This window comes from Macaca thibetana, chromosome 6, assembly GCF_024542745.1.
Source record: "Macaca thibetana thibetana isolate TM-01 chromosome 6, ASM2454274v1, whole genome shotgun sequence".
Taxonomy (NCBI): Eukaryota; Metazoa; Chordata; class Mammalia; order Primates; family Cercopithecidae; genus Macaca; species Macaca thibetana.
Genome location: NC_065583.1, coordinates 54,093,338 through 54,120,960, shown reverse-complemented (window position 1 = coordinate 54,120,960; position 27,623 = coordinate 54,093,338). Strand labels below are relative to the sequence as shown.

The 27,623-nt window shown below is 36.7% G+C and overlaps 2 protein-coding genes across 2 annotated transcripts in view; both read right to left on the bottom strand.

Annotated features, from left to right (window-relative positions):
• C6H5orf63 (chromosome 6 C5orf63 homolog) overlaps nt 1–25,435 on the bottom strand; it is a 471,154-nt gene extending 445,719 nt beyond the window's left edge. The window contains exon 1 of the mRNA XM_050795768.1: nt 25,412–25,435. Within this exon, the coding sequence (XP_050651725.1) occupies nt 25,412–25,433 (22 nt within the window). The 5' untranslated portion in view covers nt 25,434–25,435. The remainder of the gene's footprint in view (nt 1–25,411) is intronic.
• Nucleotides 25,436–25,698: 263 nt separating this feature from the next.
• LOC126957654 (heterogeneous nuclear ribonucleoprotein K-like) lies at nt 25,699–26,496 on the bottom strand. Its single transcript, XM_050795769.1, has one exon. It carries the CDS (start codon nt 26,454–26,456, stop codon nt 25,920–25,922), a length of 537 nt encoding a protein of 178 aa, XP_050651726.1. The 5' UTR covers nt 26,457–26,496; the 3' UTR covers nt 25,699–25,919.
• Between the last annotated feature and the right edge of the window lie 1,127 nt (nt 26,497–27,623).

The window sequence follows — 27,623 nt, the reverse complement described above, 5'->3', positions numbered from 1 at the left end:
ATGACAAAGTAGACAAACAGATCAGAAAAGAAGAGAATAGAAAGGACTTAAAGTAATTTAATTAGATGAATTGAACTTTATACTCTGAAGGCAGAGGATACGCCTTGCATTCTACCCTTGTAATGTTTTCTAAAACTAACCACATTATACTGCAAAATACCTTATAAAATATAACTAGTACATATACACGTTTTTAAATGCTCAAATTCATTCATTACTTTAAAAAACATACAAATTTAGATAAGATGTCATGTTTCACTTACATGATTGGAAAAGGTCATCATGTTTGGTGATATACAGCATTGTCAAAGTCATGGGGAAAAGAGACTATCATACACTGTTGATAGAAGTAAAATTTAGTGAGGTTCAGAAATATCTTACAAAATTTAAGTGATAGCCTTTTTTAACATAGAAATTGTATTTTAGAAATTTCACATCCAGTTATACTCATGTATGTACATAAAAATGTAATTAGTATGTTTATTGAGGTCTTGTTTGTAATAAAAGCAACTGGAAACCATCCAAATGTTTATTCACAAGAAACTTGTAAAATAAATATGTCATATCCATAGATCATAGGCTCATGTGAAAAGTTAGGCAAAAATTACTGTTAAAGGGAAATAAACAATGTTCAGGAAAGATCATGTAACATACCACCATGTTACAAACATTTGTATATGTACAGAACATTTCTCAAAGAACATGCACATGAAAACCAATGGTAGTTGCTCCTGGCGAAAGGACAGTCATTCTGTAGTTGGAAGGAAAGTTGCTCTTTATTGTATATACTTTTGTACTAATTTTTGTTAACCATGTCCCAATATTAAATTTGCAAAATTTTTTTTAAGTAAACAAGTAATAAGAGAGACACTGTATGTGCCCACGAGGCACTTACAGGATAATGGAGGATACAAACATTTACATGAAAATGACAATACAATATGAGAAATAAAATAGATTTTGTACAGATTAAGTGCAGAGGAAATGCCTAATTGTAATAGGGATTTTCTTACAAAAGAAAGGGAAAGTATTGTACAATGCCCCCCCACCGACCCTTCTTTTTTTACTGTTAGCATACAACTTTCTAAGAAAACAGGCCTCATTTACCAACTTGAAACATGGGATTCAATGGTGCCTAGAACTGCTAGATTCTCATGAACAAAGGAAGCAAATGCAAGCAAAATCCAAGAGGAATTGTTACTAAATGAAATATGCCTTCTCCCTGTGGGGAAGAATCGTTCTTTAATACAGTCTTCTCTGATTATATTTTCCCATTCTCTCCTTTCATTTTGAGTCATCTTTCAGGCAGTGTTGAAAATTCTGTTCATGGTTTGCTGCTATCAATAATGAACGTAAAATATGTTCCATGAGTATGGTCATGGACTCTGTATTTTAAGTGAATTCTCCTGTCCTGGGTGATGATCTGTCCTGATGGCTCTGTGTCCTCTGTGGCACTGGCTTTGCCACTTAGGTGACACAATGGTGCAATGGTGGCGGTGCCATGGCAGTCAAGCTGAAGGCCATTTGCACAGTGTGACATGCCTCCTTGCTTTGTGCACTTCCAGTGGCTTTGATGATGTGATCATCAAATAGTCCATTGTTAGAAACAAGAGATCACTTCATCTTGACATGGACAAAAGGGGTGAATTACTGAAAAGCTTGAAGGAGTTAAGTTTCTCACAATAAATAAACAGCCTGGGAAGCACTGACAGCGATATAATCCTTTAGAAACACATTGATCTTTGGGTTTCTGTGCATTGTCTGCTAGAGTTCAGAATTCCACGCTTCTGGCAGAAAAAAATAATGGAATGTTTAAGTGTATGAAACATAATAGCTTATTCTAAGGGTGAAAGTATTGTGTTAGCAGGCCCCCATTTGACAGGATTTCCCTCAAAAGTTTCAGAACTCTCATGTTGAATTTGATGCCTTTAATGATAAAATGCATTTCAACTCCCACATCATTGCATTCCTGCACTATCACAAACAGATGCTTGATTGAATTTTGCACTACATGTCTCATTACTCTTTTTTCCTTGCAGTCTACCACTTAGTATCACCAATAAATATTTTAAACGGATTTACTATCTTTATTTAGAGTTTATTGTTACTAAAGATAATTCTATGAATTAATATAGTCAAAATGAATAGGAAAAAAACCATTAGAAAAATCTATTAGACAAGTTCTCCAGTGGGCCCTTTAAATTTCTATTTGATAAAAGTGGAAAATATCTACAACAGGAAATTCATATCATGTTTCACTATTTTCAACAAAAGCCTAAGAAAAAAGAAATATGGCCAGGCGCGGTGGCTCACGCCTGTAATCCCAGCACGTTGGGAGGCTGAGGCAGGTGGATCACAAGGTCAGGAGTTCAAGACCAGCCTAGCCAAGATGGTGAAACCCCGTCTCTACTAAAAATACAAAAATTAGCTGGGCGTGGTGGTGGGCGCTTGTAATCCCAGCTACTCGGGAGGCTGAGGCAGAGAATTGCTTGAACCCAGGAGGCAGAGTTTTCAGTGAGCCAAGATCGTGCCACTGCACTGCAGCCTGGGTGACAGAGTGAGACTCCATCTCAAAACTAAAATAAAATAGCTGGGATAAATAGAGATACACAAGTCTTCTGAGTGGAAATAACAATTATATCAACATTACATTCTATATTTCCAAAAATATTTTCACCTAAATGAAGGTTACAAAAAGGATAAATCATAACTTACAATTTTTAAATTCTATAGTTTAGTTCTGTCATTGATCTTTCATCCTATCATAATATTAGAAAGCTATTTCAATATGAAACTATACCTTTTTCTGTATTCCATAGCAGATAGAGTTTAGATGATGTTAAAAAAAATCAAATTGTTGCAATATTATTTTATCTTAATTTCAACTACCTCCTGAGAGCATATATTATGACAGTGCAAAGATTGTAATCTAAGCTGTGTGAAACAAAGATAAACTTTAAATTCATTCACATTAAGAATTTAGTTTAATACAATGATATAATAAATTCTTAGATTTTAATCCCTTTTTCAACTGAAATGATTTTACACTCATATTGAATTACTGTTTCACTAGAGAGATTTTACTAATGCTTATTTTTCTCTATCTGTATTTATATAACTTGTGAATTCTCTGCAACCGATTAATGATCCAAATTGGCTTTTCCCTGCCAAGATGTGTGCTATTTCCTTCTACCATGGACTGTTGTCTTCATAAAATGAAAAATCATTTTAATATTGACTTCAGTAAGACATACTAAGACAAATGGCCCCTGAATAATAATGTTAGGCTTTTCAAAGCCAAATGGAAATGAATTTCAGATCATCTTCTGTTTGTGATTATTGGCACCAGTGCTCTTCCCATTAATACAGGTAATAAGAGCTAAATCTACTTTTCCTTAAGTAAATCAAAGGTAGTGGTTTATATTAAGGTTTTTGCCAAGTTTATTTGGTTTCTGTTCCCACTCAATCATTAATCTATACTTTCTGACAAATATTTAGCTCAAGATCAATTTCCTGTCTTTCTGCTATAAAAACTCTGTTCAGCTTGGTATTCCCCATACCTCACCGAGCGCCTTGCCAGTAGTTTATGCATAGCTGCGTAACTACCAGCATACATGCCAGTCAATGTTCTAAGCTCTACATGATTCACTGATTGAATATTCACAACAAGGAGAATTAATGGTAAGAACTATTATTATCCTCATTTTACAAGTGACAAAACAGAGGCTAAAGATTTGTCCAAGGTCATAAACTAGGAAGTGGAGAAGTCAGCCTTTACGTTCAGGCAGTCTGACTCCAGATCCTGTGTTCCTAACCACTAAGGTATGCATTCTCAAAAATATTAATTTTATACAACTGACTGATTTCATTGAGTACTTTCACAGATAGCATGACCAAAATGCTGAAGGGGAGAAGAAAAAACTTGCTTGACCAGTGATATCTAATAAGTCAACACAGCGGTCCCCAACCCTTTTAGCACCAGGAACTGGTTTCAGGGAAGACAATTTTACCATGGACGAGGATGGGGGATGGTTTGGGGATTAAACTGTTCCACCTCAGATCATCAGGCATTAGATTCTCTTAAGGAGTGCATGGCCTAGATCCCTTCCATGTGCAGTTCACAATAGGGTTCTGACTCCTATGAGAATCTAATGCCTGCTGATCTGACAGGAGGTGGAGCCCAGATGGTAGGGCTTGTCCGCCCACTGCTTACCTCTTGCTATGCAGCCTGGTTCCTAACAGGCCACAGGCCAGTACAGATCTACGATCTAGGGATTGGGATTGGGGACTCCTGGCCTAACAGACGGGGGAGTTACATTACTTTCTTGTTCATCTGCTAATTTGTTTTGTGTTTGTTTGTGGTGCTATGAAGAAATACACGAGACTGGGTAATTTATAAATGAAAGAAAAAAAAGAAAACTCAGAACAGGAAAGTATCAAAAACACAGTACAAACCATTTGAGGGCCTAAAGATATGAGACTATAGACTGGAGATGCTCCACTGAGTGTAAAGCATAATCAATGAAGGAAAAGAAAGCCTCTTATCAAAGCACATCACTGTGAAATATCAGAACATGAGCAATTAAAAGATAAACTTGAAAGTTTCCCAGAGAAATAATAAAGCCAGATAGAGAATGACATTGCGCTTGTCAACAGAATATTGGAAGGGATAAAGCAATAGAAAAATGCTTTTAAGATTCTAAGGGATAATGATTGTTGATTTAAAATTTCATGTCTTCATACCTCACTAATACCTCAAGTGTGAGAGTAGGATAAATATATTTTCAGATATGTAAGTTCTGAGAAGAATTCTCCACCAGGCATCTACTTTTAGTAATCTACAGAAGGATGTGTTTTGCCAAAACGAGCTGGTGGACTAGGAAACAAGAAGCCATGGGGTCTAGGAAGCACGGGATCCAATATAGAAATATCAGGAAAATATTAAAGAAAGTCCCAGGACAATAACCATAGGAGCAAGTCGACAGACAGTGTCTAAAATAAAAAATTCAAAAAGCAGCAGAAAAAAATATTATTTAGAGACAATAAAGATAATTATTAGAAGAAAGAACTAAGGTATTTAAACTGATTGCTTCTGGGGAGTGGGATTTAAGAATAGAAAGGCTAGGCTTGCCTCTTTTCCTCATAAGCCTACACATGAAAGCTTTGATTTTTAAGCTTCTTGTATGACTTTATGAAAATTAACTTATTCAGTGAAGTATACCTATAAAATATAGAAATAAAATCAATGTGGAGTGGAATTAGTGAAGGTGCAAAAAGAAAATATAGAAAGTTTGATTAATTCAATTGAGAATGAGAAAGAAGGAAAAAGAAGCATAGAAAACTGGTAGAGACAAAAGCACAAAATAAGATTATAGAAATAAATCTAAAACAAAAATAATAATAAAATGAATTAAACTTGCCAGAAAAAAGACAAAGAGCTTTATATTGTATAAAATAATAAAATCCAGCTCTGTGCTATTTAAAAGACGTACTTAAAAGGGCCAGGTGCAATGGCTCACACCTGTAATCCCAGCACTTTGGGAGGCTGAGGCGGGCAGATCACCTGAGGCCAGGAGTTTGAGACCAGCCTGGCCAATAAGGCGCAACCCTGTCTCTACTAAAAATGCAAAAATTGCGTACATAAAATTTAATTGAAAGGAAAATATAAATACATATGTTAGGGAAAAAATTGCCTATATAGAGTAAGGATTTAACCTTTACTAAATGCCAGGAGACAGAGGTTACAGTGAGTTGAGATAGTGCCACTGCACTCCAGCCTGGGTGACAGAGCAAGACTCCATCTTAAAAAAAAAAAAAAAAAAAAGACATACTTAAACATAATGACACAGAATAATAGAAATTTCAAAGATGGAAAAGCAAACACTAACCAAAAGAAGTTTGTTGCTATTACATTAATTTCAAACAAAATAGACTATAAGGGAAAAGATTTATGAGGGATAACTGAATTCTAACATGTGACTAAATAAACAGTTTACCTGTAAGCCATAATTCTGAATCCATGTGAACAAGATAGCTTCAAACTATGTAAAGAAAATTTGAAGATTTCCACAAAAAGTAGAAAATGTCAAATGTTGGGAAACATGTAACACATTTAAAAAATATAATTAACCATCTTGGACGTGTGTGTGTGTGTGTGTGTGTGTGTACATAGCATAGATATAGGAATAGATATGGATAAGAATATGGATTTATTTGTTTGTATCCTTATACATAGTATATTGAACTATCAAGCTTGTTGCAAAGTGCAAGGAGAAACTAAGTAATCTTTCAACTTTTAAAGACTTTGCTCCTGAATGAAATATTGACAAGTTTTATAGCTCTTCTAATCATTTTCATGTAATAAAATACAGCATAGTCAAATATAAACCCTACATTCTCACCCAATTTTAGATGATTCTCCATCCCCAGCTCAGTTCATATGTGCTCAAAAACTTACAACGAGAAAGCAGGACGTGGTTGGCTTCTTTCCTTCTTTTTGGTACACTCCCTTCTCACTTCCTGGATGTGCTTTTGGTCAATGGGGAGAGAAGGAAGGATATAAAAGGGATGTTAAGGAGAAAACAATTTTTCCAGGCTCACAGGGTCACAATCCGGTATGAAGCTTTGCTTTGTATTCCAGTGCTCTTTCTTTTAAAGGCAGTTTTGTGAAAAACTGTGAAAGAGCCCGTAGTATTGCTTATGCATACGGCTTACAAATCCTAAGCTTAGATACTAGCTTCTAGCAGCGCACCTTACTGTTGTGGCTACCTATTCTCCTAAGTAATACTCTTGGGTGGTACATTCCTCCTCAGTAGCCATAAAATCTTGAGAGAAATATGCATTCACTTTTGCCCTAACAGACTATGAAAGTGCAGTCCATTTCTAGGCAGATCACTTTGGCTCTCACTTTTAGAATGTATTTATTCATGAACCCCGTACCCATTACTGTGTCCTCAAATTCCAGGGAGCATCTGTCTTGCTCTTTGATTGTTTCTGCCAATATGTGTCCCTGGCTGTGAGAGTAGCATTAGCACCACATCTAGATGGAGATAAGAAACATCATGATTCTCCAACTTTCTCTTTAAAGAAATACTGTACTTCTTTTCTGCTTCTTTATCATCCCATAACTAGTTCTTTAGGCTGGTTTCATACAGCATTTGAAGTGAAGGATGATTTAAGTTTTGTAAACCCAGTCTCACATTATCTTAGAATGCCAAGCAAAAATGCACATTGACAAGCTGAGAATTTAGCTGAAACATCGAGATAACAAAAAAGTCACAGCTAAAATCTTGTATCTTTCTCTCACACATGCACACATACACGCCCCTGTACCCAAAATTTGAACCTTAAAAAAACCCAACATAATGTAGACCCATTCTTGTATCTCAATGTAACAAAATTAGAAATCAAAAAAAAGATAAAATCCTCATGCAATTGGAAGTTTAAAACAGTTTTAAATAAGTCATAAATCAAAGAAGATAATGGAAATTAGAAAATAATTAGAACAGAATTACCAAAAAATCCCTATGGATCAAAAGTTGTGACCTAAAATTTAATTTAAAGGAAAATATAAATACATATGTTAGGAAAAAAATTACCTATATAGAGTAAGGATTTAATCTTTCCTAAATGCCAGTAAGATGTTGCTTATAGATTTTGTTGTATTAGATCATGTATATTCTTTGTGTCTTTTTAGAAAGCAATTCATTCCTTTTAAAAAATTTTAATTTATGAGGATCTCTAAAGTAATTTCTTATTCTTCGCATGGTTAAAATGAAAACAGACTATTCTCCAATACTGTGATACTGCAATGACGTATTTATATTACTAAAGTAAGTAATTCATTAAAAGCAATTTATTCTCTTTTTATTCTCAGGTACACATATTAGGGTAAATTTCCTGCATTTCAATTGATCTTTAAAAAAAATGAGGAAAATTCAGGGTCTTAAGAATAAAGTGCTAGCAATAACTATCAAGTGCTGAAAGCAGAGAAAGAAAAATATATATTATTTTAAAAGCTTTGAGCTCCCTCTAATGGCCTCTGGTAAAATTCCCAGAAGCAATAAGACAACTTCAATTAAGTAATAAATCTCCAATAAAGATGTTTTAAGAACATCTTCGAAATGTTGAGATTGCTGTTTCACTTTAAGTAGAGCATTCATTGTGGGGAAAAACTGAGCATATCCAAATGTTGCTGTGGGAATGTCCTTTCCTGTCTACCTGTTACCCTGTTACTGACGAGAGACTCATTTTCTCTCCACCTGGTGGATGTTTACAAAAATGACACAAAGATATTTCCAAACTAAGAGATTAAATTATTGCAATCAGAGAATTTAGATAGCACTTGTTGAGGCTCCTGATATGATTTAGTCTAACCTGTCATTTTGTGCTAGAGGAAATACAACAAACTTATGACTGTGTCACGGTCCAGGGCACAGGCTCACCAAAATACTGAAGCAAATTTTAGGACTATGGAACAATTTCCTTCACTCTACACCTTACCTTCTCCTTAATAGGGTTCCGTACAACAACAGGAATTACAGTGGAAAGAACTGCAAACCTCAGCAATGGTTTAAGAAGTCACCAGGGAAATCCAAAGACAACAGAGGAGACAAAAACAAGGACACCACAGGAAACTTTAGCCTCTGACACTTAGAGCTACTGAAAAGAGGAAACACAGTGAAACTCCTAGTCATACAAAACCTCACACTAAAGACATAAAACCTCACACTAAAGACATAAAACATATAAACCGTAAAACCTCACACTGAGGACATGTTTATCTCAGTTTTTTTTTTTTACCCAGTTCTTCATACTTAGCTTTCATCAAAAAATTACAAGGCATGAAAAAAGATGAAAACCACAGTGTGAAGAGACAGAGCAGACCTTGCAACTAGACTCATATATGGCAGAAATTTTAAAATTATCAGACTGGGAATTTGAAAGAATTCTGAGTGATATGCTAAGGGTTCCAATGGAAAAAGTGGACAACATGCAAAAATTGATGGGTAGTGTAAATACAAACATGAAAACTCTATGAAAGACTCAAAAGGAAATGCTATTACACAAATTAAAAATCCTGCAATAGAAGGGAGGAATGCCTTTGATTACTTATCAGTAGATGGACATGGCTGAGAAAAGAATCAGCAAAATTAAAAATATATCAGTAAAAACATCTCAAACTGAAAAGCAAAGAGAAAAAATAATGAATAAAAACAGAATAGAATACCCCCAAATTGTGGGACAATTACCAAAGGTATAAATACATATAATGAGAATACCAGAAGGAGAAGAAAGAGAAAGAAACAGAAGCAACATTTGAAGCAATAATGACAGAGAATTTTCTCCAAATTAATAAGAGACACGTAACCACAGATTCAGGAAGCCCAGAGAACACAAAGCAGGATAAATATCCCCCCAAAATCTCCACATAGGCAAATCACATTTAAACCACAGAAAAGCAAAGACAAAAATAAGCCAGAGGGAAAAGAAGCCAGAGGAAAAAGAAACCCACCTTACTTGTAGAGGAGGAACAATGATAATTACATCAGGCTTTTATGTAGAAACCATGTGGGGCCCAGCATGGTGGCTCACATCTGTAATCCTAGCATTTTCGGAGGCTGAGATGAGAGGATCACTTGAGTTCAGTTCAGGACCAGCTTGGCCAACATGGAGAAACCCCATCTCTACAGAAAATACAAAAATTAGCCAGATGTGGCACACACCTTTAATCCCAGCTACTCAGGTAGCTGGGAAGCACAAGAATCACTTGAACCTGGGAGGCAGAGGTTGCAACGAGCTGAGATCATGTCACTGTACTTCAAGCTGGGTGACAGAGGGAGACCTTGTTTCAGAAAGAAAGAAAGAAAGAAAGAAAGAAAGAAAGAAAGAAAGAAAGAAAGAAAGAAAGAAAGAAGGAAGGAAGGAAGGAAGGAAAGAAGGAAGGAAGGAAGGAAGGAAAGAAAGAAAGAAAGAGAGAAAAAGAGAGAGAGAGAAAGAGAAGAAGGAAGGAAGAAAGGAAGGAAGGAGAAGGGAAGGGAGGGGAGGGGAGGGGAGGAGAAGGAAAGGAATGGAAGGAAGTGGGGGAGGGAAGGGGAGGGGAGGGGAGGGGGAAGGGAGAAAGAAATAAAGAAAGAAAGAAAGAAAGAGAAATCACATAAGTGAGAAGACAGTGGTGCATAATATTTAAAGTGTTGAAACAAGAAAAACCAACCTAGAATTCTGTACCCAGCAAAATTATCTTTCAAAAGTGAAGTAGAAATAAATAGTTTCTCAACAAATTTAAAAAATGGGGAATTTGTATCCAGTAGACCTGTTGAGCACGAAATATTTTGAAAGTCTTTCAGAAAGAAGGAAAATCATATAGGTCAGTAACTCTAATTTACATAAAGAAAGGAAGAGCATTAGAGAAGAAATAAATGAAAGCAAAATAAAATATTTTAATTTTCTTAGTTGATTTAATAGATAACAGTTTATTCTAAAGAATAACAGCAATATTGTACTCAGTTTGGGGATAGGGAAATGAATAATAGTAATGTTGTAAGGGATGGGAGGAAAACATTGGGAATTTGCATTACTTGTGAAGTGGTGTAGTGTTATTTGAAAGTGTACATGGGTTACTTGTAATTGTAAATTGTTAACTCTAGGACAACCACTAAAAAATAAAAAAGAAAGCATAATTTATTTGCAAAGACAGGAGAGAAATGGAATTGTATAAAATGTTTATCTAAAATCACATAAGACAGAAAAAGAGTGGAAGACAAAAAAAGGAAACAAAAAATAAGAACACTTAACAAAAAATAAGAGCAACAAATAGAAAACAGTAACAGTTATGGTAGATATTAATCCAATTATACCAATAACCATATGAAACATCATTGTCTAAATATATCACTTAGAAATATGCTGGCTAGAAACACAAAAATCAGGCCGGGAGCGGTGGCTCATGCCTGTAATCCCAGCACTTTGGGAGGCTGAGGCGGGTGAATCACAAGGTCAGGAGATCAAGACCATGGTGAAACTCCGTCTCTACTAAAAATACAAAAAATTAGTCAGGTGCGGTGGCAGGCGCCTATAGCACCAGCTACTCGGGAGGCTGAGGCAGGAGAATAGCATAAACCCGGAAGGCGGAGCTTGTAGTGAGCCGAGATCGCACCATTGCACTCCAGCCTGGGCGACAGAGCAAGACTCCGTCTCAAAAAAAAAAAGAAAGAAGAAAGACAAAAACCATTTGGTCCTACTTGTAAGGAATCTAAAATAGTCCAACTCATAGAAGCTAAAAGTAGAATGATGGTTGCCAGGGGCTGGTTTGGGGTGGGGTTGGGGTCTGGCGAGGTATTCATTAAAGGATGCAAGTTTCAGTTATGCAAGATGACTAAGTCCTAGATTTCTACTGTATAATATAGTGCCTATAGTTAATACTGTATTATGTTAAGTGTTCTTATTGCACGCGCGCGCGCACACACACACACACACACACAAATAATAACAAATAAAACATGTGGGAGGAAAAATGAATGAATGAATAAATAAATAACCATTTAATTTACAGAGTATCACAACAGATTAAAAACAAGACCCAACTATATGTTGTCTACAAGAAACCTACTTAAAGACACAGATAGATTAAAAATAAAGAAATCGGGAAAGATAACCATGCTAATACTAATCATAAGAAAGCCGAAGTAGCTATATTAATGTCATTCAAAGCAGATTTTTAAGAGCAAGAAATGTTGTCAGGGATAAAGAGATATATTACATAATGATAAAGGGGTCATATGTCCAAGAAGACATAACAATTCTTAATGTATATGCACCTAACAACGCAACATCAAAATGTGTGAGCCAAAAACTGACAGAACTGCAAGGAGAAATAAATGAGTCTACTATTGCAATTAGAGACTTCAACATCCCTCTATTAGTAATTGGCAGATCCAGCAAGCAGAAAATCATTAAGGACATAGTTGAACGGAACAGCACCATCAATCAACTGAATCTAAATTGACATTTATAGAATATTTCAGCAACAGCAGAATACAGATTCTTCTCAAGCTCACATGGAACGTTTACCAAGAAAACCCACATTCTGGGCCATAAAATACACTTTAACAAATTTAGAAGAATAGAAGTTACTAAAAGTATACTCTCAGACCACAATAGAATTAAATTAGAAATTAATAACAGAAAAATACTGAGAAAATCCCAAAATGCTTGAGATTAAACAATATACTTCTAAATAATATGAGGGTCACAGAAGTCCTAAGGAATACTGAAAATATTTTGAACTAAATAAAATAAAAATACAACTTATAAAAATTGGGGGAATGCAGCAAAGGAAGTGCTCAAAGGAAATTTGTAGCATTGAATGCAAACATCAGAAAAGAAGAAAGATCTAAAATCAATATAAGGCTTCCACCTTAAGAAAGTAGCAAAAGAAGGGCAAATTTAATCCAAATTAAGCAGAAGAAAAGAAATAATAAACATAAGAACAGAAATTAATGGAATTCAAAATGGGAAATCAATAAAGAAAAATGATGAAATTAAAAGCTTGTTTTTTGAAAAGATCAATAGAATGATAAAGCTCTAGCCAGGCTAACTAAGGAAAAATGAGAGAAGATACAAATTACTAATACAGAAATGAAAGATAGGGCATCATTCCTGATTTCATGGGCATTAAAAGATAATAAAGGAATATTAGGAACAACTCTATGACCACAAATTGGATAACCTAGATGAAATGGACCAGTTCCTTGAAAGACACAGTCTACTTCTTAAAAGTGTAACTCTTAGGATTCAACAATGAGAAAATACACAATCAAATTAAAAAATAGGCAAAAGGTCTGAACAGACACATCATCAAAGAAAATATATAGATGGCAAATAAACATCTGAAAAGATGCTCAATATCATATGTTATTAGGGAATTGCAAACTAAAACAATATTGAGATATCACTACCACCTACAGAATGGCTAAAATCCACGACATTGACAACACCAAATGCCAGCAAGGATGTGGGGGCAACGGGAACCCTCATTCAAAGTTGGTGAGAATGCAAAATGGCACAACTGCTTTGGAAGACAGTTGGGTAGTTTCTTCCAAAGCTAAACATGCTCTTACCTTTCAATCCAACAGTCATGCTCTTTGATATTTGCCCAGAGGAACTGAATACTTATATATACACAAAAACGTGTAAATTAATGTTTACAGCAGCTTTATTCATAATTGTTAAAACTTGGAAGCAACCAAGATGTCCTTCAATAGGCTAATGCATAAGCAAACTGTTACAGAGTTATGCAATGGACTATTTTCCAGTGATATAAAAAACGAGCCATCATGTCATGAAAAGACATAGAGGAACATGAAATGCATATTACCAAGTGAAGGAAACCAGCCTGAAAAGACTACATAGTGTATAATGCCAAGTATACGACATTCTGGAAAAGGCGAAACTATGGAGACAATAAAAAGACCAGTGGTTTCCAGGCATTCAGGGTGAGGGAAGGAGGAATGAATGGTTGAAATATAGGGAAATTTGGGGGCAGTGAAACTATTTTGTACCATATTATAATGGTGGATATATGAATCATATCTTTGCAAAAACCCATAGAATTGTACAACACACAGAGGGAACCTTAATGTAAACTATGTATTTTAGTTAATAATAATGCATCAACATTAGTTCATTAATTGTAACAAATTTACTACACTAATGCAAGATGTTAATAATATGAGAAACTGTGATTGGGGTGATAAACAGAAACCCTCTGTATCTTCTGACTATTTTTTCTGTAAACCTAAAACGGGTCTGAAAAAAATAAAGTTGATTAATTAAATAAGCAAGAGAGAGAGGGTTTTGGAGCCTAACAAAGATTCAAATCCTGATTCTGTCATTTATAATTTGTGTGGGCTTCTGCCCTTACATTTTAGACATTGATTTTTTTTTCTCATCAAAAAATAAAGATAAAAATATTTACCTCCTAGAATTATTTTGGATTTGAGTGAGCTAATACATGAGAAGCTCCCGAGAGAGCCTGGTACACGGTAGACACTCAGCATTTATCAACTCTTCCAGCTTTCCCTTTCTTTATGAACATTAGTGCTTGATAGTTACTAAACAGTGTAGGAGAAGATGAGCAAGAAATCGCCAGGAGCAGTAGCAGAAGCAAAAGTGTAGTTGAAGATGTCGGAGATGATCTAACAAGATCAACTCTTGGGGCTGCATAACACAAAAAACATTCCTGTCGAGAGACTACTGTGAACAAGAGAATATATTGAGCAAATGAGGCATTGAACTGCATTGACATTTATACACTATGTGGCATTTGAAAAACAGCAGGCAGGTACATTGTGAACTGACGCTTCATCTTTGAATATTCCCCTCTCTGAGCATACTTACGCAGTGCTGCCCAACATAATGTTGTAAAATGGTGGAAAGGTTTTTGTCCACTGTCCAATATAGCAGGCATTCACCAAACGTAGCTAATTAGCACTTGAAATGTGGCTAGTATGACTGAATAACAAATTTATTTTATTGTATTATGTTTTAATTTAAATTTAAGTAGTCATATGGGGCTGGTAGCTGTCAAACTGGACAGTTTAGACAGTCTTCAAAAAAATGATAAGCACATAGAAAGGAAAATCAGAAAATAACTTGACATGAAAGAAAATGAGGACACAACATAATGAAACTCACAGGATGTAGCTAAAGCAGTGCTTAGAAGGAAATGTATAGCTGTAAATACTTAAGAAAGAAGAAAGGCCTCAAATCAACAACTTAACATTTCACCTAAGACAGTAGAAAAGAAAACTAAATGCAATGCAAACATGGAAGAAAATTAGGATTAGAGCAGAAATTAATGAAACAGGGCCCAGAAAAACAATGAAGAAAATCAACAAAACCAGAACTTTGTTTTTTAAAAGAATAGACAACATTGACAAACCTTTAGCTAAACTCACCAAAGAAAAAAAGAGGAGACTTAACTTACTAAAATCAGAAATGAAACAGAGGACATTACCTTACATAAATAAAAAGGATTATGAAGGAATACTATGAACAGATAATAACAAGTGTTAACAAGGATTTGGAGTAATTGGAACTCTCATATTGCTGGTGGAAACATAAAACTTTGTAGCCATTTATGAAAACAGACCGACAGTTGCTCAAAAGATTTGACATTGAGTTACTCTATGATCCAGCAATTAGACTCTGAAGTGTATACACAAGAGAAATGAAAACACATGTCCACATAAAAACTTGTATATGAATGTTCACAACACCCTTATTCATAATAACCAAAAAGTAGAAACAACGCAAATGCCCATCAGTTGATGAATGGATATGTAAAATGTGTGTCATTCATACAATAGGATATTTTTCATCAATAATAAGAAATAAAGTACCGATACACGAATAAATTTTGAAAATATGTTAAGTGATAGATGCCAGTCATAAAAGGCCCCGTATTGTCTGATTCCATTCATTTGAAATAGGTAAATTGGAAAGGCAAATCTGTAGCAATGGAAAGCAGATTAATAGTTGCCTAGAACTAGGGGTGAGGTCTGCTAGGGGTATGGGCAAATGATGACTAAGGGGAATAGGGATTCGTTTTATGGGTGGTGAAAATGTTCTAAAATTGATTACAGTGATGGATGCACAACTCTGAATATACTAAAGCCATTGGATTGTATACTTTAAATGGATGAGTTGTATGTCAACTGTACATCTTTTTTTTTTTTTTTTTTTTTTTTTGAGACGGAGTCTCGCTCTGTCGCCCAGGCTGGAGTGCAGTGGCCGGATCTCAGCTCACTGCAAGCTCCGCCTCCCGGGTTTACGCCATTCTCCTGCCTCAGCCTCCCAAACTGTACATCTTATAGCTGTAATTTAAAAAAAAAGAACAAGCAAAGTGGAAGGAGCAATACTTCAGGCACTAACAATTTACAAAACTGTAGCTTCAGCAGTGGTTGTGCTTTGTTTCTGGGGTTCCTAGAAAACCCAACACCATGTGTTCATAATAAAGTTTCCAGGTTTCCCTGGGCCAGCCCAATCCCACCTTGTTAATTTCCTACTAACCTTCAACCTAATCTCACCCTCAACCATACAAGCACACAGGAATTGAACCTGCATATGGAGTCTCATGAAACAGTCAATACTTTTTTCATTTTGAGGAAAAAAATTTCTATTTTCTACTGCTGAAATTAAATTCACATTGCTTAACGTTTTGTCAAATTTGGATTTGATGATCACAATAACATGGTGGTACAGTTGAAGTTTTGATTTGATCATTATTCTTCCAAAGATAACATGGATGCAAAATTTCATTTTTTAAATTTGTTTTGACTTTTAAAAATGCTTACACAGTCAAGGTTTTATGTTAGAATTTTGTACAAGTAGGTTTTTTTTTTGTTTTGTTTTGTTTTTTTGTTTTTTTTTTTTTACTGATTTTTAGTTAATTCTTTAAGGAGGAATAAAATCTCATGGCAAAATCAGACTATTGGAGTGTCTGGCAGGAGCAGTTACAACAGTTGCCAAGATCTTTTTATGTCTGAAAACCAGAACAATTACCCTTAATATTGTAGTTTCATATTCTTACATCTTTGGCTGCTTGATGTGTTTTTCCAGCCAAAACCAGTTGTTGGTGAGTAATGTAAGAAATTTGTTTTTTACTTCCCTCAAGCACTGTTCCTCTCTGCAGTGGAATGGTAATCAGTCCTAACACCTTATTCATGTTTAATCTATATACGTTCCAGTGAGCACACCACTCCTGTCTATTGTTCTTTCTGATAGATGTTTCTAGTTATATAGAGCTTTACCTTGCCTATATTCAGGTAGAAGGGTTCTGATATTCATAAATGAAGAAGGCCCACACACACACAAAGACAGAATTCATATCTCAAAGAAGGCAAAATATTTGCAACATGCATTGCATATATAGGTCTAATTTTCTTATGGTGTGAAGATCTCCCATAAACTAATTTTTAAAAATCAATAAGATAATGTAAGATGGAGATTACAGAAAAAGAAGCACAAATAACCTTAAACACATCAAATAATTTTACTCTTAATATGATAAATACACCTGTAAATTAGCAAAGATTCAAATCTTTGATAACAAACTATAGTTGGAGAAGAAGTAGGGAAGCAGGCACTCATACTTCACTGGTGAGAGTATAAACTGGTATGACATGAATGCAGAATGATTTGGCAATATCCACTGAAATTCCAAAGACACATATCATTTGATCAAACAACTCTACTTTTAAGAACTTATTCTACAGATAATACTTGCACATGTGTAAAGTGAGACATATCTAAGTAGAGTCAATATAGCATTTCTGGGATTAGCAAAAGATTAAAATGAACTAAATATTCAGAATTAATACAAGTTAAATAATTGGCAATCTACTCTATCCATGGAAGGTTTAGGTAAAGAGGTAGTAGAGTTGAAAGTTGAATGGGACCATGTTAGTACAATCTGAAATCTAAGCTAAAGGATTTGGACTTTATCCGGTAGTCAAGTGAGGGAAATCAAGGTTTTCAAGAAAGTATCATGTGGTCAGCCTGGTGGTGGTATGCAGAAATCTGAGTTGGGGTTAAGAGTTCCAGCACAGGCCTTAAATTGGCACCAGAGCTGTAAGGATAGTAAAGCCACGGATGCACGAGGCCATAGAAAGCTTCACAGTTTCAGAATTTTGATGACTGTAGCTGGTGGAGGAGGGAGAGCTGTGGAGTATTATTTCTAATTACTGCATAATAATAACAGTATTAATAAAATTAAAAGGGCAAAATCTGAAAATAGTTTCATGGATAAGGTAATTAATTTATCTGTCAGCTGATTGCATTTGAGAAGATAGTGAGCTTTCTATGTGGTTAGAAATTGGAACTGGCATTCTAGAGAAAGATTAGAGAGGGAGATGTAGAATCAAGTGTTTCTGTTAAAGCTTTGAATGTAGATTCTTTCTCTTGTGTATAAGCAGAGAATGTACAATTGGCTTTGCCATCTTGTAAAGAGATATACCAGGAGTATGACCGTGATATGGTTTGGCTGTGTCCCCACCTAAATCTCATCTTGAATTGTAGCTCCCATAGTTCCCTCATGTTGTGGGAGGGACCCAGTGGGAGATAATTGAATCATGGGGGGCAGTTTCCCCCATACTGTTCTCATGGTAGTGAAAAAGTCTTATGAGATCTAATGGTTTTATAAGAGGAAACCTTTTTTTGCTTGGCTCTCATTCTCTTCTCTTGTCTGCCGCCATGTGAGATGTGCCCTTTGCCTTCTGCCATGACTGTGAGGCCTCCCCAGGCACATGGAACTGTGAGTCCATTAAACCTCTTTCTTTTGTAAATTGCCCAGTCTCAGGTATGTCTTTATCAGCGGCATGAAAACTGACGAATACAGACCCTTTCTGTCTAATGTAATGGTGGGGTGAAGGGAGATAGATGGGGGCAGTGTGGTAGTGGCTAGTGATAATCTCTTGCGAGCCAAATGCTAAAAGTTAGTTGACTATGTACTGGTTCCTGCCATTCTAGACTGGTGCGGAGGAACATGGGTTAAGCCCTGGTGTTAGCTCTCATAAGTGTGCGTCTGGGGACAGCAGAAATAAAATGTGACACAGCCATCCCTTGCTAAATGATTCCAGTGCCTGATACCCACGTGAAATAAGTATTTCTCAAATTAGAAAGTAGGGAGTCCTAAAATAAAATAAATTTTGGAAGAGATAAGCAGAAGTTAAAAGGAAGTTGGAGAACAGATTAATGCAGCATCAAGAACCCAGGGGAAGAGAGAGTCTTGAAAAGGAATGGCCTTTTTTTCCATAAAAGTAATAGCCAGGCCAGGTGCGGTGATTCACCCCTGTAATCCTAGCACTTTGGGAGGCCGAGGTGGGTGGATCACCTGAGGTCAGGAGTTTGAGACCAGCCTGGCCAACATGGTGAAACCCCGTCTCTACTAAAAATACAAAAAAGTAGCCAGGCATGGTGACAGGCATCTATAATCCCAGCTACTCTGGAAGCTGAGGCAGGAGAATCCCTTGAACCCAGGAGGCGGAGGTTGCAGTGAGCCGAGATCATGCTACTGCACTCCAGCCTGAGTAACAGAGTGAGACTCCTTCTCAAAAAAAAAGTAATAGTGTATGAACAAATATATGTCGGTATGAACAAACCGACACACATCTGTTTCCTGACTGCCAGCTACAATGACTCTTCTCCCAATTACCTTCTCTTTTCATACAACACTGTATAGTTATGCCATACAGTTTGTGTTCTCCCCATCATTTTCTGTGTACTTCTGGTATAGTATCTGGCATTTTTTATTCTTGCATTTTTTGTGTTTTGATACATATATTTCCTGCTGCCTGTAATCTCCTTTAGGGAAGGAATTAGGTCCTGTTATTTCTGGTCTATGGCTTCTAGCATAGTGTTTTACTCAATAAATGTTGGTTGTGTGAACACTTAGAAATATTTCCAGGAACTGTAGCTTCTAGAAATTTAAGCTGTGGGCAATGCCACATGCCTATGCATATAAATTACGGAAGGAATCTTAGCTCCTATCTTAGATCATATTTGGAGGTCAAGTTTAATTGACTCACACTAAGTAAAATGAATTTTATGTATGTGAAGGAAACGAAGAACTAAATTATCTCTGGAATAATATTTTTGATATGATGGGAGCAAAATTATGAGCCTTTTGGAAAAGAATGGTAAGAGCACTCTGCAGCATCAGCAACTGCAGTGCACTGATGGAACTTTATGATTCTAGGTGCATTCATTTATTTATTCATTTAACAAAGATTGGCTGAGTGCCTACTAAGTACTTGGGGCTAACATTGGGGATACAGTGGTGAATGAAACGGACAAACTTGCCCTTGAGTTAATAAACTTATATTTATGGAAGATGGACAGTAAACAAATAGATTTATATTGTATATCAGGAAGTGCTCAGTGTTATGAAGAAAAATGAAGCAGGGTTGATATGAGGAAACAGAACTCAATTCAGCAAGAGGGAGCAACTGCAATGAGCCCAAGGTGTGAGGGGCTGGAAACGGCACTAGGCCAGGGCAATGGAATAGAGGGAGTGAGGGAAAGGGCAGTGGGAAGTGAGGGCAGAGTGGGGGCCAGGGATTGGGTCATGTGGGCCTTGCAGGCCACGGTAAAGCTCTGCAGAAAAGCACCATAGACAGGCAGACGTGGAGCAAGTGGGCCATTACAATGCTAGTGAGATTTCCAAGTGACAGTGGGTGAAGTTGGGGCTAGGTGGGAGCAGGAGCATGGCGGGGGCAGTGGTCAAACACTGTTTCCTCTGTAGAACTGACAGAATTTATTAAAGTACTGGATGTGGAGTGAGAGAGAAAGTGAGGAGTCAAGGAGGTCTCCGAGGGGTGTGTGTGTGTGTGTGTGTGTTTAAAATAAAATTGTTTTTGGAACAGTTTCAGATTCACAGAAGAATTGAAAGGATAGTACAGAGTTCCCATATACCCCATACCCAGTTTGCTTATTATTAATAACATCTTACATAAGTATGGCACATTTGTTACAAGTAATGAGCCAATGTTGCTATATTTCTATTAACTAAAGCCCATACTTGTATTCAGTTTCCTTAGTTTTTACCTAATGCCTTTTTCTGTTCCAGGATCTCATGCAGGATACCATAGAGAGACTGAATACCCAGTGGGTAATGACAGACCATATATAAAAACAGAGCTCTTACCCAAAACCTGTAGCAACCGGTCTAGGAAGCTAAACAACAAGCCCTATAGCAATTGGCCCCACATGGCCAGAACCTAATAATAAACAGCTTCCCTAATTTTTGCTGCAGCTTCCAACCGAGGAAAAACTAAAGAAAGTCATTTAAGTCCCAGGTACTTAGGAGGCACTTGAGTGGTCGACCAATCTCTGTTGAATGAATGAATGTATCCCTAACCCTGCTTCTGTTTGGCCCACCTACAGCTTCCCCATGATAAAAGCCTCCAATCTGAAGCTTCTCTTTTTCCCACTCTGAAGCTTTTCCACTGCTCTAAGTCTCTGCCTTTGGGTTTCCACCAAATGCAAGTGATGGTGGCTACTCCTCTGCCATAGCAAGCTCCAAATAGCCTCTTCTAGCTCTAATTTGGGTACTCTTTGTTTCTTTCCATGACACAGTACATTTAGCTGTCATTGTCTCCTTAGGCTCCTCTTGGCTATGAGAGTTTCTCAGGCTTCTCTTGTTTTTGATGACCATGACAGTTTTGAGGAATACTGGTCAGATATACTATAGGACTTGGATGCAGCTGGAATCCATCATTCTTAGCAAACTATCACAAGAACAGAAAACCAAACACCGCATGTTCTCACTCATAGGTGGGAACTGAACAATGAGATCACTCGGACTCAGGAAGGGGAACATCACACACCGGGGCCCATCATGGGGAGGGGGGAGGGGGGAGGGATTGCATTGGGAGTTATACCTGATGTAAATGACGAGTTGATGGGTGCAGCACAGCAACATGGCACAAGTATACATATGTAACAAACCTGCACGTTATGCACATGTACCCTACAACTTAAAGTATAATAATAATAAATAAATTAAAAAAAAAAAAGAAAGTTAATTTACTAAGTAAAAAAAAAAAAAAAAAAAAAAAAGAAAATCCCTCTATTCTCATGATTACACTGGGATTATGGTTTTGAAGGAGGAAGACCACCGAGGAAAAGTGTCATTTTCATTACTTTTTATCAAAAGTAATGAAACATTCTCTCAACGTGACTTATTACTGGTGGTGTTGGACTTGAGCCAAGGTATTTTTTATCAGAGCAACTGGAAAAGTATAGTTGCCATTTACTGAGTAGGAAGAGTACAAGAGGGGCAGGATAGTTTGGGGAAACACTGAGAGTTTTAATTAGTCTTCTGCTTAGACACCAAAGTGAAGCTATTAAACAGTTACAGAGTTTAGGAGAGAAGTTATGGTTGGACATATAGAGACGCAAGTCATTAGCATACAGGTGTTGTTTAAGGCTGTGGACTGGTGAAGATCACTGGGAGCTTGAAAAGGAGTACAAGTACTACCTACTGGATCATTTCAACAGGAATTTTTACTACAAATAAGGATAGTTGTGTTTTTTCCATGTTTAAATTTTTTTTAGCTCTTTTTACATTGTTACTTCAAATGAAAGGCTTCTATCTCACTACTTAAGTGTGTTGGCTATGTTATTTTTTACATGTCCATTATCAGGTTAATGATTGCTTCTATTCCTAGTTTAACAAGAGTTATGAATAAGAGTTCAATTTTATCAAATTTTTTACCTGCATCTACTAGTATTATCAGATTCCTTTTCTTTATAAATTTGTTAAATCACCAATACATTTTTCTGAAGTGGGACCACCCTTCTATTCTTGGGGGGAAAACAACGCTACTTAGTCACAATGTGTGTCATCAGTCATCATTGTCATCACCATTATCATCTATCCCCCAATTCAGTTTTCTAACATTTCATCTAGAATTTTTCTTTTCTTTTCTTTTCTTTTTGTTTGCAGGGCTAGCTCTGAGGTAGTGTGCCCAGAGTCAGCCTTTTAATCTATGTTGACAAGGAAGAATGTCTTATTTTCTTTTGTCTAGTTAGGAAGCTAACCATAATGAACGCTCACTACAGAAATCATTTAACTATCCCTCACTCATCAGGGGAGGAAATTAAAGCTCAGAGAAGGTAACCCTCAGACAAGAGTTGCTTTGTTAATTAGTGGCAGAAGCTGTGCTAGATTCCTAATCTAGTATATTTTCCACCTGACCCTGCTGACCTGCTTAGAAGCAGGTCTATGAGATAGAAAGCAGAAGGACACCAAATGGCTGTTCCCATGCAGTTGGTTTGATTGGTGAGTCACATAAATTGGACTCATTCACCTCACAGGTTCTCTTGCCAAAATTTCACTTCTAAGCGTTAAAGAAATGCTGAATTGCCAAAAGAAAAAGCACATGGCCCTGAGCTTTAAATATTGCTTGAAAATGAAGGTGCCTGTAGGAACAATTGTGTTATGTTTCCCTTTCTAAACTATCATAAAAATTAAAAGGGAAAAGTGGAATGTTCTGTAAATTAAAAGTCTTGAGAAACACTACTACAGATATTAATATTTAGGAGTTATCATGCATTTAGAGTTATTGCTTGAAGTTATGGCAACTTTTAATTTTGTAAAAACACAAAATTCTAGAAAATAATTAGAATACTTTGTAATATGTTATTGCATATTAACAGGGATTCCTTGGCCAGAGAACTAATTTTAGTGGCATGGTTTCTTATTCAAAGGAAATTTCAAATTTTCCAAAAGAAACATTTGTTCTGTCTCCTACAAGAATATTTTTAGTGAACTCATATTTGGAGAAGAAAGAAGATGATTATGAGGATGTTTTGCAATGTGTGTACTGCACATGAATCTTAATAGAAAATTCACCTCAATTCAAAACATGTTTGTAGTATTCACTCATGTAAAAATTTGAATGTAGTGGTATTCTAAACCCCAAGTTACTACCATCAAGGAACTCAAATGAATAGAGAATATAAGCATGTACAGCCAATAATACTACAATGCAAAAAGATTTTATGGTAGAAGAAAACTTTGAGCAAGTCCTTGAAAACTGAAGAATACCTATTAGTAGAAGGTGGAAAGAGAAAAACATGCTTCAGGTAAAAGGACTGATGGGACAAAGGTGCATGGCTTCAGGCTTGGGTAGGGCAGATTCTTGCCACTGCAAGGAAATACGTGCCTGGGAAATACGGAGCAGGATGTAGGAAAAGGAGAAGAGTCTGGAAAGCAAGAGTAAGTTGAGTTTTTAAGATTTTACCATGTGAGCAAGAAGGAGTCATAGATGTTTTTATAAATATGTATTTGAGAAAAATAATTAAGTTTGCTCTTTTTTTTTCTTTTTTTTTTTACAATTTAATATTACTGTATTTCCTTGTAAGAGGAACGTTTCAACAAATTTTACAGGTGTCAATCAACACTTGTTCAAATTGGGCACATATCAAATCTAGCATCGTGAGTGTTTTATTTATTTGCAAGTGAATTTTAACCGTTACAAATGTTAATATACTACACAAAACATCCACAGGAACTTTTTTCATCTTTTTTTGAATTGTACACAAACATTTCCTACATAATCCAATATACAACAGAGAAATGGTACATCTTTTTCTTTCAATTTACATACAATGGAAAAACAAGTATATATATATCTATTTTACAAAGTGTAATAAGACACTAGAGCAAGTTGACAGTTTATAATTGAGAAATTATCTAATAAAAATATCAGTTTTTTTCAGCATCAGTCACTTCCATAACCAAGTGTTATTCTGATTAATAAAACTTGCTGCCAATCAGAATTCTGGTATATACTCATACCATTACTCAACTTGTAGTACTGCTCCCCACTTTAGTTCTTCACAACCACTAACATAGAAAATTGTTGAAAAGTAGGGGCAAGCATTTGCAAAATCAAACAAAAAATCGCCAGCTTATTGTAAGCATGAACATGTATGATGGAATTTCTTCCCAGCAGTAGGCTTTCAAACCATCAAGAAATCACCAGAACTAAGTTTGCCAAGTTATTTTGCCTATGTCCAAGAAGAGATGCACTTATATATCCAACAGAGAAGCTGAAAATCAAACTTAGTGTTCAGTTTCGGGGTGAGGTGGGAAATTCAGCCACAATTTTAAAATGACTGTCTTAAAAAAAATGACCACCAAAAATAGGTTCACTAAATTTATTTTAAAAATCATAAAATGTTTCTTTAAAAAGAGCATTACATCCTGCCCACTGCTCTGAACAGATGCCAGGGACATGTGGACTATTGTTACTTTTCCTCCCTGTCCCACTCCCAAATGTTACAGTGGCCACAAAACAAGGTGTTCGCAATAATTACATGGGGGAAATTTTTTAAAAATCACCAACAATAACAAAAAATAAAATCCATTCACTCTGCTGCTGTTTCAAAATTTCAAAGTTAGTTTTTGCACGCCCTTCCCCCCAACCCTATCTGTAAGGAACTAAAACATTACATCTGGTGAACAGCAAATATTTCACTATACCTCAAACGCAGAACACTGATGAAGCAGAGGAATGTTGGCTTTTTAAATAGAAGCAGATAAAAAAAAAAAGATGCAGGACTCCTTCAGTTCTTCACTAATCTTAGAAAACTTTCTGGAATACTGCTTCACATTGTTCTGCATCTAATACTGTGCATTCTGTATCTGGTCCTGTGTTCCTGTAACGGTAATGATCCAATTTTCGGATCCTTTTAAAGGCTCATCAGTTTTGATCATAGCTCCCAACTCATGACAGGTTTAATCTGCTGACCACTTTTGCCAATAATAGATCCAGTCAAATCTTTGGGAATAGTTACTTGTATAGTAATAATAGGTCCACCAAGATCACCATATGAGCCACGACCCCCTGCATGGGAATAATCATATCTGGAGCCATCCTGTGGTTCATAAGCATCTGCCATTCTGATGGGCTCCATGTATCTATTGTACAGTTCCAAGTTTCATCAGGACTGAAAACAACCATGCCATCGTAACAGTCTTTAGGTCTCCCTCTTCTGTCACAGGCCATTAGGTCTCCCCACTCTAGGTGGTGGTGGTGGAGGAAGAGGAAGATTCCAAGCTCTGCTACCACCCCGGCCATCTCATCCAGGAGGAGGGGGAGGTGATCCTCGACGAGGGCTCATATCTCTTCTAGATGGAGGCATGGGACGCCCACCCCGACCAGGAGGCATTCTGTCAAAACCACCTCTTCCCCACATCGGAAATCCCACTGGGCATCCAGGGTGGTCATCAAACATCATTGCAAAACCACCATAATCATAGGTTTCATTGTAAAAATTGGGATCATAAGGCTGTACAGGTCCTTTGATGGGAGACTCAGATATAAGATCAAGGATGACCTTTATGCACTCTACAACCCTATTCGGTTTTCCTCCAATAAGAACAACTCTGTCAGTGGGATGAGAACAGCATTCCTAGAAAGGTTTGATGGTTGTTTGAGTGTTCTCTCAAAGTTCTTTGATTTTAGCACCTTTGACCCCAACATTCCTCCTGCTAGACTCTGATGAATCAACAGCCTCAACTCGCAGTCAAAGTCACTTCCTTTATAGTGTTGGTAATTTAAGCACTCAACAGCATCAGAGTCCAGCGGGAGCTGGCTGGTTGCAGTGAGTAATGGCAACTTCATGTCCTCTTCCAAGTTAGGGATGATTTTCTTCAGAATTTCTCCAATTGTTTCAATATCAGCACTGATACTCAGTATGCACTCGGGGCCACTGCTGTCTGAGACTGCATTGTAGTCCGTACAGAGAGCCTCGATATTCTTGCCTCCTTCTCCAATCACTGCCCCAGCAATCTTGCTCTGAAGCAGAATGCGTAATTCAACCATCTCATCAGTGTTTCTAGATCTTTCAATGCTTGGTCCTATTCCATATCTTCTGCAGGGCATTTACCAAATTCACCATTGGTTTCAGTGTTAGGGAAGGTTTCTTCTGGCTGTACAGTTTCCACTTGTATTAAAGGGACACACCAAGCTATAGGCCAAGAATAAGTGGGACACAGGCCGAGTTTGCTCCTTTAAGGAAAATTAAAATAGACTCTAGTGATGATTATGTGTGTGGGGGCAAAGGACAGGTATTGAAATTTTCACACTAAACTCGTGTAAAAATGAGTGACTTCTTGATATCTCTGTAATAGGATAACCCATAAGTTCTATTGTCCAAATCGTAACACTTTTTAGAATAAAAGGTGGGTACTTTAAAAAATAATGCTGGGACAACAATCCTAAAGTGGGAGTGTCCCAGACAAATTGAGAGGTAGGGTTCCACTAGAGCTTATTAAATTTCCTTTAGTTGAAAGCAAACAAGCAAACAGACCTTGATTTGGAAATTACAATTCAGACTCAACCAAATAAAAGTCCTTTTGGTTTAAAATAGTTATCATGAGATGAATATTCAGGCAATTTTAAACTCAAAGAATAAGAGCTAACACTGTGAGTTAGGCACTGTGGTAAGCACTCCACACCTATTAAGTCATTTAATCTTCATACAAAAACTATGAGGTAGGTATTAATATGACTATTTGCCCCACTTTATAGCTGAAGAAATGGAGAGACTGTGTTTAGTGGAAGGTCCAAGGTTAACTGGTGACCCAGCAGAGCCAAGATTCCAATCCAGGTTTTCTGGTGCCAGCTGATGTCCTAGTCCATGCTACATTGCCTCTCACACTCTAAGCTTCAGCTCACTTGCCTCCTAAATTTGAATTTCAGATGAACAATCTTTTTTTTTTTTTTTTTTTAGTACAAATGTGTCCTATGCAATGTTTGAGACAAGGCCCCTCCTTCTTCTTGGTTGCCAAAGGAGCTTACTTATCCTCAGCGTGGTTGAGTGCTGAGCGTGGGTGTGGGCTTCTGATCTCTATGTCTCAGCCAATACCCATGGCGCTGAAGTGTTCTTTTTGGTTGTATAACTCACAGCCTGTTCTCACAGCCTAGTCTTCCAGCAGAGCCCATCATTTCTCAAGCCAGAATCAGCTCTGCCTCTACTCCTGGTTATGCTGCAGATGCCTAGTCTCAGCCTCATCTCTTATCTGCCTAGAAATATTCATATGAATATTT